We start from the raw sequence: 22,825 nt of genomic DNA on the forward strand, positions 1-22,825 counted from the left end.
AATTTTTGAGCGCCATTAAGCTTTAAATACAATATAAACAAGAATTCAGCACTTACTATATATGATTTGAATATTATGTGAATATACATGCTAATGTAATATAAGCAAAGGCAAAAGCACTTGCCAAATATATGAAATTTCAACACAATTCCCGGTGGTTGGGATAAAATCGGGCAAATGCGCATTTCGCGAATAACAGCCGGCCGACCGGCCAGTCGGGCAGACAGCGCGTATTTGCTATTTAATATGAAATCAAAATTTAATCTATGCACAACATATGATACATATGTAAGTGGGTGCATACAAATAAACATATTTATTAACTTGAAATAAATTGTATTCAATGCTTATGCTCGCAACAGTGCATGCGAATGAATGCATGAAGATATACTTACGTACATACACATACATATATAGTATTCATATGTATAAGTGCTGGCTGCATGAATGCAAGTTGTTGTTGTTGCATTGAGGCGTTTTTTTATTTTTATATTATTTTTAGTATTCACTTTTGACTTGTGCTGTCTGTTCGTTGCTGCAGTGCTGAGTAGGAGCGCTGAGCACCACTTGGCCCACTGCCCATTAGCAATAATAAGAACAACAAAAACAACAACAACAATATTAGTGTAGCAACAGCTGTGTGTAGCCGGTCGGTTTGCACCGAAGCCAAACAGGAATTGTAAGGAAATGCAATGAGCCGCAAAAGCGAAACATACTTATAACTGTATATGTGTATGTATGCATGTGCAGCGCAAACAAATTGTCAAAGTGCTGAATGGCCGGACGAAGATCGACTTAAATTTAGGAGGTTACAGGGAAAAATACATAAGCGTTTTATAGAAATGCATAGTGTGTTACATGCCACAGCAATGCCAATTTAAATATGTTGGTGTGTGCACTTTTGGGGACATTTGCGTTTCAATTTTGCGCAAGCAACATTTGACAGCGTTGCATGCCAAAAAATTTATGACAACTACAAAAAAAAAAAGATAAGAAAATATGGCATCGAAACTAACCCTTCACAGGAGCATTTCTTATAACATAAAAGGGTATAAAAATATATTTATTTTAATTTTGAGCGATCAGTTCGTATTGCAACTAAATACTATAGCGATCCAAACTGAACAATATATTCGGAAATTGTGCCAATAATAATCTATGCTCTATAATTTGTCAAATAAAAAAGTTTTTCATACAGGGACTTGACTTTGATCGGTCAGTTCGTATGGTAGCTATATGCTATAGTGGTCCAATATCAGCAGTTTTAACACATAGGCAGCTTATTGAGAAGGAACGGACGTATTCGGATCGATGTCTCAAAAACTAAGGGACTTCTATAAAAACTCATAACTTCGATTGGAAACTGGCGTATATCTGCCCACATATGCATAGAAACACGTATATACATATATGTACGTAGATATGTATATCTGTATGTGTTTATACATATATTTCGAACTATGCATTTATTGCATGTATCTCGTTCCACAGCAATTATTCTTGAATTTTCATACAACGCCCGCAGGTTACGTATACGCCCTGTGCGCACAAACAGCCGCAATCTCGCATATTAAGCAATAAACCGTTGCCGAAACCGAACTGTGTGCACCGACGCTGTCGTACATTTTTCGAAGCGAGTGAAAATATGCGCGAAACATCCGAGAAATTGAAAAGCATAAATTTGCTTTAAAAATAAAAGGAAATCGAGAAAAATACCACCAACCAATATCATATGTGTACAATGTAGGCATTTTAATAAAATCAAGCGCTCGCACACACATTTTTGTTTTTATTATCTGATATTTTTCCTTATTTCATATTTTTTTTTAACCAAACATCAAATACTCGCCTACACCAACAGGCCAACAGCAGTTTCTCGCCAAATAGCGGTCGCACCCGGCGACGCTGAAGTGAATCACAGTCAACGCCAGCGACTTTGGCAATACCACTCATACAAGAGCAGAAAAAATAAAAGTAAAAAAACAACAACAGTAAAAAAATCAACCACCGGCACTGAACGCACATAACACACACACAAGCACGCAATGCGCGCCTACCAACAACAACGGCTGCTTGGTGGTTGTTCGTTCTTGCTTTATGGCCTGTTGCCACTTTTGAATAACGTTGCTGCAACACGTAGGTGGACTGCTGGCGCTGTATGCGAGTGTGTGTGTGTAAGCATGCATGTGAAAAACAAAAAGAATTTTACAAATAAAAAGTTTAGATTTCAAATTAGATATCTTTATGATAGCTTACAGCAACAACAATAGCAACAAGAATAGCAGCAGCAATAGCAACAACAATAACAAGAATAGCAATTAAGACAGCGCCCACATACACTTGCACTTTCTCGCTCCCTACCCGTGTCACCGTTTATCACACCAATCAACCGTCCACCACCCACCTGACCGCACCATTCGCCTGCTTAGCACCAACCTAAAGCTCACATAGCTACCCACCTGCATGCCTAAAGGATTGCTGTTGTCCTACTCACACACACAGGTTGGGCCAATACTGTGTCACATGCAGCTCTGCCGCTCGCACGCATTCGCTCTCTCGCGAAAAACGCTTGCACACGATCGCACGGCTCGCTGGCGGACAGCTGCTGGCGCTGTTGTTGTCGCTGTGCGCAATTAATTGCATATGTATGCGTTGGGGAAAATGTAATTTTCCGAAAAATTTCCTCAACATAACGCACTGGTTTCTTGCTTGATCGTCAGTCTGTTTAGTCGAACCGCAGCATTCGCTCCCAACGTCGCCAGCTGCTCGGACTATCGTAGAGAGTTTAATTTTGTTTCTTTTCCCTAAGTAAGTTAACAGTACTTGGCTATTTGAAGCAAAAATTCATAAAGCCAAAAATCTAAAATATACAAAATCCTAAGTAGTAGTACCTGCGACGCAAGCAAATATAGCGTAAAAATTTTCGAAGAAAAAATTTTGAAAAGTAAAAAAAATTATGCTCAATAAATTTGTAATCTGTATTATCCTTGTGAGCATTTCAAGGCTTTGTGGTTGAAGTTGACAAGCGTAAGAGTGAGTGCAAAGCGCACGGAGTGAGGACTTTGTATAAATGCGCAAAGGATTTGCACACGAACCGAAATTATTATATAACGAGCACTGGACATTTCTGCGTATTTGCTGAATTTGTGCTCAGGAATTTTTCAGTTAACAAAGAATCTTATAAATTTAGAAATATTATGAGCGCACGGTTTTCGCATACTAGTGACCTATTAAACTGAATTATGTGAAGATTTTAGTTTTCTACGAAGAAAGTGTGTGTGTGTGAATTTGTGGCGTTAAAATTATAAATGACTTAAAAAAATTGACACAGAAAAGGATATCTAAATGGGAAACAAGAAATTATGGAGCAGCAGCTAAAAATAATATTCAAAAAAAATAATTGAAATATATTACGTAAAAATTTATCAACGAATTGAAAAATTAAAAACATAAATTTTATTGAAAAAAATTATGTTTAACAAAATATGGAAAACTAAAATAAAACTGATGTTTAACATATAAAGTAGAAACCAAATTAAAAAATATGTAAAATAATTAAAAAAATTAAAATTTTTTCATCACTTAAAACATAATTAAGTAGCATATTTAAAAATAAATAGTTTTAAATTCGGCAAAATTATTAAATAATGAAAAAATATTGTAGGAAAAATTAGAGAAAATAAATACTAAAACTAACCGTAACTATTAAAAATAAAAATAAAAGAATTTGAAACTTAAAAATGTTGTAAATTTGATTATTAAAATATTTTTTTTAGTTTTTTTTGCATTTGCATTGAATATTAGTAAGAAATTATGAAAAAGTAATAATTATAATTTTTTCTATTAACATTACATTTAACACAGTTAAAAAAAAACTATTTGGAAACTTTAATGCATTTTGTAAACATTTCTGATAACCTTTCTTGATAAAAAAAAATAAAAATAAATTTAATTACGCAGCTTTGTAAAAAAGTCTTCTGATAAAAAATAATAATAAGACTAATAAAAAATAAACGCGCAAGTACCCACTCTACCGCAACACTGTATGTTCCTGCCACGCACCACAACGGTATGCGATGCTGCGCATACATTTGGTGGCACGTCAGGCGCCTGAGATCTACATATGGCCAAAAATAGACATCGGGGCCTGAGCTCAGTGTGTTACATGATATACCGAGCGATCAGTGGACCAATAGCGTACACATCAAACGAAATAAAAAGAGAAACAAACAAAAAACAACAACAAAAATTAAACGAAAATACATTAAAAACAGCAGCGAAATGAAAACTCAATTGAATGTAGATGAAAAACTAAGAGCCAAGGAGAGCCAGCAGCCAAGGCGAGCAGCAACAAAAAATATGTGCTTACTTCAACACACATATATACACATACTCAAATATAAATTTACATATACAAAAGTGAGGTAACATCACCAGAGCGCTTTGGCTGCAGCTGCTACTGTCACTACAGAGATAAACACACATACAAACATACATATGTATATACATTTATGCATATGAGACGCACAAAAGCACTCAACAGCGTAACAACAACAAACGTAAAATAAAATTAAAAATATGTGTGAGTGAATTTAAAAATAAATTTCATGATATACATACAAACACACATATATATTGTATATCTACATATCTATGCATGACATATGCAGTTGCCACCTTGGCCAAATGAATTGAAATAAAAGGACAGCAAGAAAACTATAAAAGAAAAATATGGAAAAAATAAGAAAACCAACAAAGTACTACGAGGCAACCAGAAAAAAACTAATGAAAAAAGCAAATTTGCTGCATGAATAAGTATTAAATATAGCATGTGCATATGTGCACCAACAAAAAAAAACAACCAAAAAAAACGAAAAAAATGAGAGCAACCGTTAAGACGCGCTAAATACGGAAATTTCGAAGCGATAAACAAGCTAAAAATTGGAAATCATAAACTGGAATAACACATTCACATTTATATAAAAACAATCACTGAAACACCCACACAAATACACACAAACACAAAATAGAAAGATGAGAAAGCGTATAGTTATAGGAAATAAAAGGCTAGAGATCGCATTAATATTCGCTCTTTTGCGCATGAAACATAACATACGAAGTGTTTAAAGCTTTTCGTGTGCTAGTTCGGGTCTAAATTATGCTAGCGCAAGCCCTTGCAGATAAGTTTGTGTGTATGCATATGTATGTCGATGTGTTTCACCTACGCAATATTCTATTTTTATTATTATTTGTTGTTGTTCTTTGTATTTCTATCCCCATCACCCATCTACAGGGGCGTTTAGACAGCAGTTATTTGTCGCTGTCATTTTTTATTAAATTTGGAATTCTGCCATTTGATACTTGTGTGTTATTAAATTTAGTGACATACTTATACAGATACACATACATACGTGCATATATTATACATATACTTGTACATAAATATACGTTTAGCGTCACTAATAAGGCCGTGTAAAAAAATATTTAACAAAATTTTATTAGTATACATTTTTTAGTATAATAAAATAAAAAAAATGAAATTTTGTAAAAAAATATTTAAAAAAATTTTTTTAGTAAACATTTTTTGGTATAATAAAATAAAAATAATGAAATTTTTTTTTGTTATTGTAGTTTTTTTAACAAAGAATTCGTAAACAAATCAAAAAAAATTATTCGCTTTAAGAAATTTTTTTTTTGGAAAATTTAAAATAAATTTATTTTAAAAGTAATTTTTTCACAAAGAATTCGTAAAAAATAAAAGAAATACCTTAGCTTTTAAATATTGTTTTAAATTATATTTTATTTCCAAGAGCGGTATTCACTTTGAGTGATAAATTTAACCAATTGGTTGGTTACTAAACTCACTCTTGAAACTAAAAAATCATATATTAGTAAATAATTTAAAAAAATTTTCTAAGATTTTAGCCTTATATTTATACATATTTTTTCTGAAAAAACAAACACCCTCAACAAAATTATTCAATTGAATGTAAAGCCATTTATCCTTTCCATGTTTTTTGTTTGTTAATTTACTACAAAAATTTAATTCAACACCTTCATCGAAGCTTCAGTCTTTTTCTTTACAATTTTAGTTATACAAATTGCATTTCAATTGCATCACGTAATAAAATTATATTTTATAAACTTTTGAAGTTGTAATTGAAATATAACTGTGTTAACATATATAACTAATTTTTTTTTTTTGAACTAAATGAATACCCTTCATGGTAAAATTTTGTGTAATTATAGTATGAATAAAATTCATTGTGATTATTTATTTGGTTTTTCATAAATACTATTTATAAAAATGTACAATATTATTTTCTTTTTGACCAAATATCTATTCTTTTATGTCTAAATATGTCAGTTAATATGCTAATCTTATTAAAAATTAAATTATTTTTTACAAATATTTCAATATCATACTGAATTAAAGCAGAATTCTTCTTCTGTTCTATCGAAGATTAGTATTCTATAGTATCTCAAATAATCCCACACAATCTTTACTGAAATACTACTCAACTCAATTTAAATAAGATCATCTTTCATATGTGCTGCCAAAAATATAGAAAATGTGAAAAAATATGTTTTCAGAACGGCATTCTACAATAATATGTTTACATTTATATCTTACATTTCAAATCCACCAAAAACAATTTTAAAAACACCCCACCACAAGCATTTTTCACACCCACGCAATGGGTTATTTTCGCTGATCAATGTCGAATCACCCGGCAAAAGTATGCTCACAGCACATACTTACGCATACACATATCAACACAAAACTCAAAAGTTTACACATCCACACACACATACACGCACGCAAACAGGTATGCGTGATATATCACCTGTGAAAGGATCAACTTATCAAGCGCTGAGTGTTTTGCATGCGCATTTAATTTGTTATTACCCAATAACACTGAGCAGTGTTCTTCCTGCTGATGGTTCTCGCCTACGTCTCACCCACTCTCTCTCACTTTATGCTCATACTTTTGCGCTCTTTCGTGAAGCTTTTCAACTTGTGGAAATTCAATACGATCTATTTATAAATATTCACCAAATATAAAAAAAACATATTTTCCTCAGCAATGAATATTTAAGCATTTGCTCGTGTTTATGTGTATGTGTGTGTTGTATATATGTATTTTAGTTAGTAGTCGTGTTATTTGCATAAGTATTATGCTTTGGCGCAAATAAACAGCGACAAAATCATATATAAAATCTCATTTATGCACACACTCAAGGGATTGAAACGGGTACATGCACGCACACAGACATCCAGAGACACGCGAACACGTAAACGAACTCATATGAATTTGAGTATGAGAATACGTGAAAATATGTATAAAATATTTATAAATGTATATTTGTGTGTATTAGTAAATATTCATGTGCAGTGATTTTGTGCCGACACACACACGCACACTCACAAACACACATATATACATATACCAGCATGCAAACACATTTGTGGGTCTGGGGAATATTTGATAATGAGCAGCAGCAGCGCCAACAACAACAACACGAAACAACAACTGCTGTTCGCGCTTTGTGGTTGGATTTCCTCTTTGTAGATGTATGTGTGTTTATGTGTGCAGGTATGCCTGGTTTACCGTTTATTTTCAAATGTGACGCGTTAGCACAAAACTTTTGATGGCAAATATTTTAGAAAATTTGTGAAATTTGTTTACTTTGCTTGTCTGTTGCCGCCGGCGTAAGTAAAACAAATTAAAAATGCATTCAAACGAATTTCGCCAACCATTTCGCTAAGCAAACTGCGAGCTTGTGCAAATATCGATATGTACCATGTATGTATGTATGCATATAAGTTGCCGGTGAAAGTATGTGAATTTCTCGCCTCTAAGCAAGCGTTCGGTCGTTTTTGGCTTGACTTTTATGTGCGAAATATGCACTTTATATGATTGCTTTCATTTATGAATAACTATACATGTGTATGTGTGCGGGCATGTGAGATCATTTTGGTAAGCAAAATGGTGGTTAACGTAACTGTGTTTGCTTTTATATGCCACGGGTCATTATGGCTATGCTTAAAATACTCAATATATTTAAATTATAGAAATATAATTTATAGAGTTTTTCGTGCTTGAATAAACCGAGGCTTCCAATTGGATTTTAGAAGCAGTCTAAAATGCAGTTTCTCAAGTCTTTTGCATTTTCCGACTTTTTGTAGAAGAAAATTATCGTTTTCATCTCATTAAGTATTGACATACATATATAGATCGTTAACAGTTCTATAAGAGCGCGCTTTAAAGCATACTAGCCAACCAAGAGCCACTTAAACGACATTGTATTACTAGCAATAACCGCTCGTACTCTTCTTAGACAATTTGCCTAACTTTCTGTTTCAAAAATTTGTACATACCTTTTCAAATCCGGTTCTTAAGGTTCTTTCTTTTAACGGTTTCTTAGTTCTTATCAAAACAGTATTTTTACATGGGAAGATTGCATTTGTAATTTTTAGACATCATATAGATAACTATCATACTTTTTGTGTTACTTTAAATTAGAATTCTGAAAATAAAAAGGAAGCAGTAATAAAATTATTATGAAACTGAAAGAAAATTGTATGGATTCTTAAAAATGTTTAGTGTAATAAAAAAGAGCACCGATAAACAGCAATTAATTCTAAAATATTTAGAAGTAAAAATAACTCTTATTCAGTCCAGTCCCGAATATTTCGGGATTGTTAAATCCAAATCCCGAAATTTCGGTACTATTCAGAAAAGAAGCAAAAATATGTCTAAAATTATAAATAATTTAATTACATATGTACAACTAGTTTTCTTCATAACTCTGTTTCTCTTGGTAATATTTATTCTGTTTTCAAACAGTTTCGGGATTGTCAAATCTAAATTCCGGAAATTTTAAATAATCAGTGCTTAAAAATAAGTAGAATTAAAGCAAAAATATAGTCATACACTACAGAATAAATAATGTAAATTGAAATAGGTAACTGTTTTTCTTTGTAACGCGGTTTCTGTAGTTAGTATATTGGATTCTGTTTCTGTTTTCATTTCTGCTGTCGCCGTTTTTTTTTTTGACAATGCAAATCTTGCTTATTTGCGAAATAAGTGTTTGCTTAATATGTATTTTCGAGTTGTCTAAGTGAGTTTATATGTTCATTTGTTCATGTTTGGACATTGTTTTAAGCATATTTCTTAGTTTAAAGCTATCAAATAGCCAAAAAAATTGAGCTTAAGTTAGCGATTTGCAGAAGAGGTCTCTTTCTATGCTTTTCATTTTTAAATTGTCTGTTAGATGTAATTAATTTTTGCTTTGTATATACGAATACATGGAGTTAGTGCTGAAATAGCACTTCATTCAAGTAAAAATTTGAAATGTTTGAATTAAATAAACGGGAAAGCTCGGAAAAAACTTAAACATATTAGAAAAAATATTATTGTATTTTTTTTTTAACTCTATAAAGATTTTGCGCAAATTCAACATTGAAATTTTTTTATTATTCTACAACCAAAAATCCTTGAAAACGTCTCGTAAATAGCAACATTACATAACAAAATCACGATTGAATATGAAATTTAGAAATTTATTTTCAAGCAACCAAACTTGTAAAATATGAATAAAGTTGCATTCAACTCAATTTAATGCAATTTAATACTTACACTATATGCCAACACACTTTAACGCAAATTCTCTTTGCTTTGCAGGTTTCTTAATCCCAAACCATAACCATGTCCGATGAAGAGGAGTACACGTAAGTAAACCATATGAGTGGCTAGCAAGGGTATATGAACATGGAACTATAAGTAAAATAGCAACCACAAAGTGAATTCAGATATTTTTGGAGCGAGCAGCACTTAAACGAATTAAAACAACAACAAATAGACAATAGAAAAAATATACAAAATAACAATACATATATGTATATGTGTGCATAAAAATCGTACGCAAATAACAGTAAAATAACACCTATATCATATACAAGTGATTAAAAGAGCTGGCAATTACTCGCAACGAGCAGTTGAACAAATAGTTGATTTATAAATTACAATAAAATAAAAAAGTGAAACACTTTAATATACAAATTGCTTTGGAATTGAAAAGTAAAATAGTTCATCAAACTACACCCACATATATACATATACGTTTGCATACATATGTATTGGAGTAAAGAAAATTTTCAATATTCACTTTTATATATATATACCATCATATGTACGTAATTGCTTATTTGCTAAGCGTTATATTCAGGTATACGCCCGGTGCGACGTGGCGTATACATAACACAGCACTTCTGACTGCTGCTGTTGTATGTAATAACATTTCAATAAGCCATAAAACAATATTAAAACATAAAAAAAGTCATTGAGTTTTCGCATTCACATTTGTGCATGTGAATTGCAAATTTTGTTTGTAAATTATTTTCATAATAAAATTACATACAGGTATTTTAAAGAAATTGAATTTATGACTTCCTGTTACCGGCTAATTTTACACAAACACATATATTTCTATAGTTAAATATGAGCGCGTTGGTTATATGATATTTTTCGTTGATAGTTTATGAATTTATTTATAGTGAAATATTGGTAAAAATCAACACAGCTAATAAGTTATTCATTTATAAGAGTTATTTGTCGGAAATACGAGAATTATTTAATATTGCTTTTGATATAAAAATAAGTATTTTCACTAAATATTAGCTGCATGTGAATTTAGCATAGGAATGAAAATAATTTTTTTTTTTAAGTTTTTCCAAACGAAAAATATTTGAAAATTAAATTAGAAAGTGAAATAAGCAGTACTACTCCCGAACTTTTTTTTTTCAAAAACATCTTTTTTATACAAAAAATATAAAAAAATTAAAAAGTGAAGCAAGCTGTACTTCTACCAAATTTTTTATTTAAAAAAAAATTATTTTATGCCATATTTTTTATCTTATTGTACGTATCTTAGCAAATATAGCACTCGCCTACAAACTACACCACTTGTTGTTAATAAGCAAATTGTTTCATGTTTTTTTATGTCATTGTTTATCTCTCTTCACATGTACCACTGTGTTTGCACCGTTATAAACCACAAATATAAACAACAACAACACACATACAACAATTTACGTACACGTTACCACGTTTGTTCGCCCATTGAATGTCGATCGATTTGTTCAACCGACCGCCCGTCCACCTGATCGTATTGCCCGTCCCACCTACATAACGAAAAAATATGTTTGAATGTATGTGTGCAAAAAAATTTACACATCAAATCTACAACACACACGAAACGTATACATACATATATGTATTCGCATGTACGTCCAACGCCCATTCTGCCATGAACGCTATAGTTCTGAAGAGGAGGAGGAGGTTGTCGAGGAGACCAAAGAGTAAGTACTTGAAACTCACGAAAACTAAAAAAAATGTATAAAATCATTTTATTGCACTCAAAAGAAATACATACACATACATACTTACTCATTTGGTTGATTGCAATGGCAAATGAATTGGAAAAAAACAACAAAAAATATAAATTGAAAAAAAATATTTACTCATCCTTCATACTCACTTCGTTACTTACTTTAATTAACCATTTCGTATTTCAAAATTTATTTTTATGCTAAACGAATACACAAATAAACTTAAATTTATTAAATTCTACTGGAGACTAACAAAGCTATGAACGATTGCAAACATTGAGGCTTTCAAATTGCTAAAAATGCGAATGCGAAACAGTTTGAAAGCCACTCATTTATATGTGTTTTTTTTTAATCTAATGAGTATTAATATATAAGAAAAAGGAAAAGTAAAATTATATTTTTTAATAATGAAATTAAATAAAAAAAATAAAATAAAAATTTTAGTTTTTTCAAACTAAAATTATTTAAATTAATTAATAAAGAATCTTTCTTTTATTATATAATAATCCAAAAATAATTTCTTAAAAAAAAATTAATTATGAAATAATATAAAAACTTTTAATTAAAATTGGTAATTGAACATTAATAAAAAATTAAATTTGTAACATTTTGTGATTAACTAAAATTAGTCAAATGAGAAAAAGAATTGAAAAAATTAAAATTTAAAATTTTTATTAAAAACTGAATAGGTCAACTGAGAATAGTTAATGAAAAAGAAATAGTATTATTGTAAAAGAATATAAAAATTAAGAAATAAAATAATTTAAAAAATTGAAAAACAATTAAAGAAATAAATAAAGAAAAAAGTTCAAAATTTAAATTTTGTGTAAATTATTTCTTGGAAATAAATTCTAAAATAACAACAAAGTTAAATGTAATATTTTTTATTATAAAAGATTTAAAAACTATATTGCAGTAATAATAATTTGTGCATGTTTTGCAATCGTTCAAAGCTTTTGTATTCGAAAACACAAAAAAAAAATTAAAATGCTATGGATTTATAAAAAACTGCAATTTAAATAAAATTGTTAGGAACGCAAAACTTATAGATAAAAAAAATGTACCAACAAAAAAAGGTGATAATAAGGACTTTACAATTTTTTAAAATTCTTTCATTAGCATTTCTGAACAAAATTGTTAAAATTTTCAAAAAACAAAAAAAAATTGCACAAAATTTGCAAAACCCACAGTGCAAATGTAAATTTCAAATTGGCCCAGGTTTTCTTTAGGCAAAAAAATATCGAAAAAGAATGACAAATGAAAATAGATTAAAATTTTTTATTGCTAAAATTAATAAAAAAAAAGCACTCGAACTGCTTCTAAAAAATACAAAATTCGAAAATCGACGATGAAAATCAATAAAATTAAAAACAGCCGCTGCATATTGGAACTATGAAAATTACTCAAACTGGAAAAATTTAATTTAGACACCAGAAGCTAGCCTTAGCAACAGCAGCTACTGCTTAGAAACGAACAATTTGAAACAAAAAAAAAACAAATCAAATGCAAATAAACTAATTTGCCTAGGGGCGATTGGCAACGCTGCGCTGATGCATTATAAAAACTATTAATTTGCATAAAAGCAACAACAAAAAATGTACTAAAACAAGTTAAATTAAATGCCAAGTGGCAGCCAAACGATTCGGTTGTTCAAACTACCTACTAGACCCAAACAAATAAATTTCAGTTAAAAAAAAATACAATATTGTTAACAATTACATACTTCTAACGGAAAATGGCAAAACAAAATCAGCAACAAATTAATTTCTTACTAAATTCATACGAATTTGAAACTTCTATTGATTCTACTATCTACTTGTACTTCCTACCACTCCATTCTTTAACTCTCTTTCACAACTTTTACTACGTACTACTCGTATACTCACTCTACTTATCTTAACCACTTTGTACATATTGTATGTATATGTCGCACACGTATGTATGTATGCTCTTACTGCTAGCACAGCAATATCCACCAACTAAAGCATTTAGTTTGAAATTCTAAAACCGAAATCTGGACATTTTGCGAAATTTGCCATTTCGTCAGCGACGCACATACATACATACCAATCAACTTGAATATGTTACATTATGTAAAATGTACATATGTATATTTGTGACATCTGGGTGTGAAGCTGAAACTGAACAAAAAATATTTTTCCTTTGTTTTTTCTCTTTTTTTCTTTCTTTTGTTTCTAATTGCAGGAAGTAAGTAGAGAAAGACCCAAAAATGCAAGAAAAATATCAAAAAAACAATGAACTATAAACACCGTATACAAGCAATATGCGCCACAAACATATACACTTACACACAAAGGCGTTTATTTTTAAGCGTTGCAGAGATGCGTTAAATATGAGTAGATAAGAAGACAGTAAAAAAAAGAGTAAAAAATAAGTACAAAAATTTAAAAAAAAAACTCAAAAAAAAAAGTAAAAAACAAAATTAAATAAAAAAAACGTCGACAAATATAATAAAAATGTTTGTTAAAATACATACACACCTACACATATGTATGCACTTGCAGTGAAGTAGCATACTTCTTGGCACCATAGTGAGCTTTTGCGTTGACAATGCAGCATTTTTCAGGAAATTGTTATTTTTTGACGAATGCAATTAAGTTTGCCACAACATATATGTACTTATATTTGTATATACATATATTTATAGCACACCACATATATATTTGAACGTATATACATACATATATGCAATCAGCAAAACTTATTGTAAATATGCATATCATTAAAGAGCAGCGCCGTTAGCAACAAACTAGATTATTCTTTAACTAATTAGTATGCATTTTACTCTGAATTAAAAACTTAAATGAATCATGCGATTTTTGTTGGAAGTAAAGGAGCAAAGTAAATAATAAGCGTACTTAAGCGCTTGCCAATTTTTTAAACAACACCAATACAACAAAAAATATAAAATCGAATTTGTAAAAACCGTTACCAACCGAAAATGTAGCGTACTGTTTATTTTTCTTTTGATTTATTTTGAGACACATCTATTTTTGGCCCGTTTGCATAGTTTCCTTTTTTTCGAAAATAGTTTTAGCTTTGAGTTAAAGCATTTGTTTGTTTATATATACATATATGCATAATATACATATATATTTATATAGTACATACACATATACGTTGTATATACAAACATACATTTCAATACATTTACATACCTTTCTTTATATACTGTATATTTACCACGTATATATATAACACATTTTTAAACAAATATTTGTTTTTTTATATTCTTTCTTTTCGTCAACGTTTACCTTTTTTGTATTGTTGCGTGTGTGCGTCTCTTGAAAACTCATGCGATTTTTTGTAAATTAATACGCCAAATTTAAACAAATGTAAAAATAAAACAAATTTATTTGAAAAACAACAAAAAAACAACAAATGCGTTTTTGTTAACACGCAAAAAATGTTGAAACACATCACCAAATAAATCAATCAATCAACCACACATCCTTCACTGTGGATATGCCAAACAACAAAATTTATAAAAAAAAAAATTATGAAATTAAAAAACGATTTTTGAAAAATACAAAAAAAAAAAATATTGCAAATTTTATATCACACACAATTCAATCCAATCAATCCATCCACAAACTGTTTGCAAATGCCTCTTATGAAAACGTAGAAAGCCACCTCAAACACCAGCCGAGTAAGTGTTAGAAAATAAAGCAAGAAAAAACATGTTTATAAATATTTTTTAGTATTTTTTATTGTTGTGAACTCACCAAACGCCAAATTGGCTGCAAGTGAAGCGCTCAAAAATATTTAAACAAATCAAAAAACGTGGCAACTCAACGAAATAAAAAAATTGGACAAAATCATAAAATTGGCTTAAAATTAAAAAAAAAAAAATCATAAAGCTTTTGATAAAATCCTTCAAAACGTGGTTTTCAAACACGAATTGCTTCACAAACTATAACCAGCCAAATAAATTTAAATTCAGCGGAACTTCGCTTGCAGCCATATATATTTTTCCTACCACCAGAAGCCACAACTCCTTTGTTTGTTTTTGTAATTTTGCTTTATGTGTCATTTGTTGTGTGAGCCAAATCCTTGCAAGCTACCCCCAAACTGATATAAATGCAGAGTAATTTTGTTTAGTTAGTTAATTTAACCATTTTTGTACTCACCCAAAACAGAGTGTTGAACGTACAAGCAACAAAAAATAAATAATAACAATAATAATAATAACCAGCTATAATCTGCACATTCGTCATCCATGTTATCAATGTACATTCAAAATTTTGTATTTATTTTATGGCATGCAGCAAAGCCTGCTCGGCTCCATTGTATATACACATAAGTATTTAGCACCGAATTCTTAAGGTGACTTCCAGCTCTGAGCTGCACCAAAGTTGTCAGCGCACAGCAAAAACAAAAATTGCAAAAATTTATCATTCACATCAATTACTTTTTGTAATCGTAGCATCAAAATTCTGTGTTGTAATTGTATGTAGATATGTATTTAATGCGTACTTCATGTATGTGTTGATATTGATGTTATTGTTATTGTTTTACTTTTGATTTAGCTTAGATATGCATTTACAAAAGCTATCTTAGGCTTTTTCATTTCGAAAAATAGCAAAAACAAGTCAATAAATGCCATCCGATTCAACTAAATACCATTACTTTATATACAAACAGAGAGCGTAGAAATTATATGAACTTGCCGATTTGTGTTTCAAGGGATGACAGTTCTACAGCTTGGCAAAGATGCAGTAGTGCAAAAAGTCAAAAGTATTAAAAAAAATTCTTCAAATTAATTGATTTTACTGTTAAAATTACCTTAGTAACCTCTCTGCAGCAAAATTACATGTAATGAATACATAACAGTAATCTAATAAAATAAATTTCTTGTATATACTAAAAAAGTTAAAGTAAATGAAATTAACTACATGTAATTAAACTATAACTATAATTACAGTTTGAGTACATACTTTTCCATTTGTTGTAAACAAATATGTGAAATTCACTTTAAAATAATTTACATGTAATTGTTAATAACAGTTAGGATTACATTCAATTTAATTTCAATTAAGTACAGTATTCTACAGTATACAATTTTTAAAAATTAATCATAATACCAACAAAAATGATGTAATCACAAATGCATTTCAGATAGTTCAAAGTTGTTTCTAATAATATAGGCAATTGAAATGCTATAATAATTACATGTAATCATAATATTGATTACTTTCTCAAATATTGTTAAACTATTTAATATTAATCACAAAATAGTAATTTATAATTTTGCTGTGATTACTGGTAATCATTATCATAAAGTCAATTACAAAGTAATCATGCTATGCTTCAAGCGGCACTGTTACAGTACCAAATATATGTACCATACTGTCATCCCAGTGAACAGGAATTTAAGTACATACATTTTTAATTACAAAATTTTTTAAGTAAATGTAATCAAGTATAAACTCATACACTCAATAACACATTGAGTACTTTCCATCATTTGATTAACCATTGCATTATATGTGTTCACCAGTTAGCTATATGACATACGACACTACTCACACATACTCATATTTAAGAAAACTTACTCTCTTACTACTTATGTACGATTATCGATACTAAATGTATTTGAAAACCAAATGTTACAAACTATTAAAGAATGTATATTTAACAGAATTTAAATGCCTTACTTTCAACTACTCTTTTATACTATTAAATGTGGGCTCGTAAAACCGCTATTTTACCTCGCTCTCACTTATTTAATACTTTCGGAAAAGAATTGTGAAAACAACAATTAATTTCTGATTTTTCTCTTTTTCCCACTCTTTCTCTATCCATCGTTTACGTGTACTCACGCTCATTTACACAATTGTTTGTACGGAATACTTAACAGAGGTGAGGGTGATCCAGAATTCATTAAACGTCAGGATCAAAAGCGCTCCGATCTCGATGATCAACTGAAAGAATACATTAATGAATGGCGTAAACAGCGTGCCAAGGAGGAAGATGAGCTGAAGAAGCTCAAAGAAAAACAGGCCAAGCGCAAGATCTCGCGTGCCGAAGAGGAACAAAAGATGGCGCAACGTAAGAAGGAGGAAGAAGAGCGTCGCGTTCGTGAAGTTGAAGAGAAGAAACAGCGCGAAATCGAAGAGAAGCGTCAACGTCTCGAGGAGGCCGAAAAGAAGCGTCAAGCTATGCTACAGGCCATGAAGGACAAGGACAAGAAGGGACCCAACTTCACTATTGCCAAAAAGGATGCAGGCGTGGTAATCCTTTCATTCTAATGCAATGCCTTATACTTATATGTGTTCCCTTGTTTTGTTTCTTCTCTTCCTATTTGTTGCTCTGACGCTATCCATGTCTCTTTCCATCTCCATCTTTATCACAAACTATCACTATCCACATCCTAAAAATTCACTGTCAAAAAACACACATTGGCTAAACCAATATTCGAAAATCAAAAAAAAAAAAAAAAAAATTAATTGAAATGAAAAAAAAACTTTTTATGTAAAAAATTAACGATTTCAAATCCTACGAACCGACTCACTCTCTCCAATAACCCCTTTGCTTGACTCACTGACCATTACCTTCCCATAACCCCATTCTTTCCCGCACCCACCAACTTTTCTCTGTTTCTCTCCTTTGTTATTTCGTCAACTTTGCACCAAAAATGCAAATGCTTCTGTTGTTCGATCCTAAACGAAAACGAAAACAAACACAAACTCCAAAAATACTCTTTCGTGTGTATCTTTCTATCTTTCACTTTTACTTACGCTTCACAATTTACTTCTCTCTTTGATTCATGCCATACTTTGGTCTTTATGGTCTACACGATTATGCTACTGTGTGTTTCATCATCTGAAATCACCACAAAAAAAAAACCAAAAAAAAAATTTGAATCGAAACGAATCAAAAACCAAAAAATCATATAGTTGGGACTCTCATCCGCTGCCATGGAGCGTAACAAGACTAAGGAACAATTGGAAGAGGAGAAGAAAATCTCCTTGTCGTTCCGCATCAAACCTCTGGCCATTGAAGGTTTCAACGACAGCAAATTGCGTGAGAAGGCCCAAGAACTGTGGGAACTCATCGTCAAATTGGAAACTGAGAAGTATGACTTGGAAGAAAGGCAGAAACGTCAGGATTACGATGTGAGTACTAATAACTGCTAGAAGGAATTCAAAGTCAAACTAAATTTCGCCATTCTATATGCAGTTGAAAGAGTTGAAGGAAAGACAGAAGCAACAGCTCAGGCACAAAGCCTTGAAGAAGGGTCTCGACCCTGAGGCTTTGACTGGCAAATACCCGCCCAAGATTCAAGTCGCCTCCAAATATGAGAGACGTGTGGACACACGCTCATATGACGACAAGAAGAAACTCTTCGAAGGTGTAAGTATTTTAATTTTAAGAAAACTGGTAGAAGCTATACAATTTATTTACTTGTGGGTAATTAAAGGGGAGGGAATTTATTATAACGTACGATATAAGTCTATAGTTATAATCACATTTTTTATATTTTTCCACGAAGGGTTATAATACGCTTTTCAAAGAGGCACTCGAAAAGCGCTGGCAAGACAGGCAGGAAAGATTTACGTCGCGAACCAAATGTAAGAATACAAATCGGTTGTGTGACTGCAGAAGCTGAGACCCTATATCACTCATGCGCTTTCATTTAAGATGACACAGGAATTGATGTGGGGTCTCATTTCTACAGTAGCCTGTCCTTTATGTATTTGTCAGTGTTGTGTTCGAAGCAAAATTACCAAAATGAATTGTTTGTGTGCGTGAATTGTTCTCACAAGAAATGCTCTCATAGATTGAGTGTAATCACTGGAACATGTTGGTATTAACAATACTTTTATACTAAATTTCTGTTACTCAATCATCAAATAATGAGCGAAACATACATAAACCCTACAACTAGTAAACGATAGCGCTATTTGTTTGGCATTAAAATATAAAGAGAAAAAGCGCACGCTGATTGGTAGTTTCACAAAATCCGCGCTTTTGAACTCACTCTAAGTGCTAGGAGTGCAATGAGAGTATTGGTACTAAGTATGGTATTTATGCTCTTCACAAAAAAAAAAAACGATTATCAATGTGAATTTTTCTGAATTCGACGTAACAGTAGTTCTACGGGTTACTTCAAATTCTTATTTTTTCAAAATTTTCCTTTTACATTTAAATCTATAAAATAATTTAAGTCTATAAAATGTTTTCTATAGCTAGAATTATATTTATATAGAACTTCTTTGAGTCAAACACATCCAAATACATACTCCTTACGCATTCTACTACAAGCATTGTCTTTTCTCTCTTTCTTGCTCTATTTCACTTGAATTTGGATTTTATGTATGCATTTGTTATGTGTTCCGTTATCGTCTGCATCCAAACGTAAACCATAAACACAAACAATAATAACATAAAACACATGTGGCCAATAGGGCTGGGAAGAAATCGGCAAGGAGGTGAATGAGAAGATCTGGAACGAAAAGAAGGATCAATATAGTGGCCGCCAGAAATGTACGTATACAAAACAAAAAATATGCTAACAACAAGCATAGATGCCTAGAACTTGCAGATTTTTTACACTAAAATACTATTCTTAAAACTGTTGTCCAATGTTTTGTCTTTTTGGCTAATAGTTAACTGTTTTTTAACCTAAACTTTATTGCGAAATATTTGCTTTTTGACTAATCGCATTATTTGTTTTTGAGAAAACTTGTTATTGATTATTATTATTATTTTTTGCTTCTTCTTTACGATGTGCAGCCAAACTGCCCAAGTGGTTCGGCGAACGACCAGGCAAGAAGGCCGGCGAACCCGAGACACCCGAGGGCGAGGAAGATGCCAAGGCTGATGAAGATATTGTCGAAGATGAAGAAGAAGTCGAAGAGGAGGTCGTCGAAGAGGAAGATGAGGAGGCCGAGGAAGAGGAAGAAGAGGAGGAGGAAGAAGAAGAAGAAGAAGAGGAGGAAGAAGAAGAGGAAGAAGAAGAAGAGGAGGAGGAAGAGGAAGAATAAATTAATTTAACTACATTTAATAAAATTTAAAAACAAAGAAAATAGTTATTATTAGCTTATTCGATCAACCAACAAAATAAAAAATCCAAAAATATATAAAGAGCGAATATCAGAAGGAGACGCAGTAAAACGAATATATTTAAACGTGGAAAACTGCAGAAATTGTCAAAGTACCTCTCTCACTCGAATTCTAATTTAAACTCACTCTGACACACTCTCGTCTGATTATTCACTCATTCGAACACTCACACACTACAACAACAACAGTGACAACATGACGGCATTATCGCTCGCTCTCTCTCTGTCTTTTTTTTTATATATAAATATATAGCAACTCAAGAACAAGAAAAACTGAGAAAAACAACAATTGTTTAAATTTGTTTGTAATAAATCTTTGAAATTGAGATGAAAATCTGAAATCAGACTTAATATGATAATTACATACATACAAGTATATATATCTGTCACATATTTATATATATATATATATATATTTAAATATATAATGTTCACGTAGCAGGAAAGGTTGTTATAGGCACAACAACAATATACATATACTTATAATAATATTTATAAGTGTAAACAGCAAGCAAGCAGTAACTAGAACATGATTACATAACAACTCTCTCTTAATATTCCTTTTCGTTTAAGATATTTTTATTTTTTCTTATTAAAAAAACAAACGTAAAATAATAAATTATTTTTGAAAACCAAAAAAACGAAATCTAAAAGAAAAAAAGCAACAAAGCGAAAATGCGTTGAATTTTTGCAAAAGCCAAGAGAGCAAAAGCAGAATCGAATAACGGTATGCCACAAATATCAAAGTTATCTCTCCAGAGAGCCGCTATGCCACTGAGAATGTACTCAATTACTCAAAAGGACTTCTTTCACTTCCTTGCCTATTGAAGACATACTTTTTTGCATTAATAATATGCCTCCAACAAATATTTGTACTTAAATCCTAACCTATCAAATCAGTTATCATTCTCAGCACTCTCTCAGTGCAGGATTTGCCTTTTAAAGCTTTCATGTATGTTTTTTACGGCTATTGCGCTGCGTAATTGAGTGGTCAAACTTAGTGTTGTAATAATGAAGGAATGAGCAAAAACAAAAATTACAACAAAAATCAAAGCAAATAGTTAGAAAAAAGCAAGTTAGCTTCCTGACTGCTGCCGCTCAAAAGACTAAACTGAAGCGTAAAATAGAAGCAAAGCAATTTTATCGCCAAAGCCCACAGCAGTTACACAAAAAGGATTAGCAGGAGCATCATCGTAGGCATACAGATGAGAACAAAACAAAAGGATATAAAGGTTCGGCGGGTATTTCGTAGCTGACTGTCATTGCTGTTTATGTCCGGATATGGTAAGCTCGTTGGATATCTGGCACACATCAACAATGCTTATCACCAAATGGAAATCGAACTGACAGTCAGTATAAATTCCACAATTTTAGCTTTGACAAAGTGTCTACGTAATCGTATAGAAATACATTCACGTGGGCTCAGTAGAACAGTGGCACAAAGTGACCTCTAGTTATAGTGCAACACTCAAAAAGTGAGAGCCATCGAACTTTTATTCACATTTAAACATATATAAATGTGAGACGATTTAGTGTAATCACAAAAGATAAGATCTAGTGATCTCTCAAGCTAGCCGATCTATAGCTGCAAAGATTGCTCTTGAGCTTGAGCGAGGCTAAATGCTGGCGCTATAGGTCTTGATAGTCGTAGTTTCAAAATTTTTCTGTAAGAACACAGAAGTTCAGTGAGCTCTTGGTTTTCAGAAAGGTCCGTCTTGCTCTAAGTGTTGAAATTCTAAACGGCCGATAGTTTGGACTTACTTTCTTTTTAATTGGAGGTTAAACGATATAACGCATAAGTGCCGAAATGCGTTACAAAGCATCTGTGAAATTTAGTAAAGATGAAAATTACTAGCTATCGGTTATATTGGGGTTGAGTCATTTTATGGCATGATTTTCCCAAATACAGTTTATTGAAATGTTAACTGTATTGAGTGACATACATATGTAGTATCAAAGCAATCGGAAGTGTAGCATCATTAAATTAGGCTAGGCTAGAAAAATTATTGACCCGATTTTATCCATTTTTAGCAACAGGCAATATTATTATATATTATAGGAAAGGAAGTCAACTTAATTTCATTAATATAAATAACAGATCTTCACTATGAAGTCAACTAGAAGCACTGAAAACATTTTATTCGATTTCTAGAGGCAGGAAACGTTATAGTTCAATTTCAACCAGTTTTAGATGGAAAAAATCATGATGATAACCCTTAACGCATTTTTTGCGCGCAGTTTAAGTTTAACTTCATTGTTGTTGACTTCGCTTGATCACTAGCTGGACCTCACTTCACTCTCAACGTAATATAAAAGCTCACATTTCAGGATTGTTACATGC

At 31.4% G+C, this 22,825-nt stretch overlaps 2 protein-coding genes across 12 annotated transcripts in view; one reads left to right on the forward strand and one right to left on the reverse strand.

Moving 5' to 3' along the window:
• Positions 1–2,677: 2,677 nt before the first annotated feature.
• up (Troponin T, skeletal muscle) lies at positions 2,678–20,825 on the forward strand. Of its 11 annotated transcripts, none has more exons than XM_036366000.2 (9): positions 2,678–2,808; positions 9,690–9,736; positions 11,327–11,365; positions 15,042–15,065; positions 17,277–17,649; positions 18,316–18,534; positions 18,599–18,772; positions 18,912–18,990; positions 20,156–20,825. In XM_036366000.2, the coding sequence occupies exons 2-9, from the start codon at positions 9,714–9,716 to the stop codon at positions 20,404–20,406; spliced, it is 1,182 nt and encodes a 393-aa protein (XP_036221893.1). In that variant the 5' UTR covers positions 2,678–2,808; positions 9,690–9,713; the 3' UTR covers positions 20,407–20,825. The 11 variants fall into 11 exon arrangements, with proteins under 11 accessions (XP_036221893.1, XP_014088027.1, XP_036221898.1 ...); XM_014232552.3 differs by lacking the exon at positions 18,912–18,990 and adding an exon at positions 19,828–19,906; XM_036366005.2 differs by having other exon boundaries at positions 17,277–17,646.
• Positions 8,384–22,825, reverse strand: part of Tpst (tyrosylprotein sulfotransferase) — a 127,917-nt gene continuing 113,475 nt past the window's right edge. Inside the window, exon 8 of the transcript XR_004977162.2 lies at positions 8,384–8,532. The gene's annotated coding sequence lies outside the window, so the exon portion shown is untranslated. The remainder of the gene's footprint in view (positions 8,533–22,825) is intronic.

The sequence above is a fragment of the Bactrocera oleae genome, chromosome 5, assembly GCF_042242935.1.
Source record: "Bactrocera oleae isolate idBacOlea1 chromosome 5, idBacOlea1, whole genome shotgun sequence".
Taxonomy (NCBI): Eukaryota; Metazoa; Arthropoda; class Insecta; order Diptera; family Tephritidae; genus Bactrocera; species Bactrocera oleae.

Coding starts and splice junctions, on each gene's coding strand:
- up (XM_036366000.2), top strand. CDS start 9,714: ATGTCCGATGAAGAGGAGTACAC. Junction 18,535..18,598: donor AGAAACGTCAGGATTACGAT/GTGAGTACTAAT, acceptor TTCTATATGCAG/TTGAAAGAGTTGAAGGAAAG. Junction 18,773..18,911: donor AGAAGAAACTCTTCGAAGGT/GTAAGTATTTTA, acceptor TTTTCCACGAAG/GGTTATAATACGCTTTTCAA.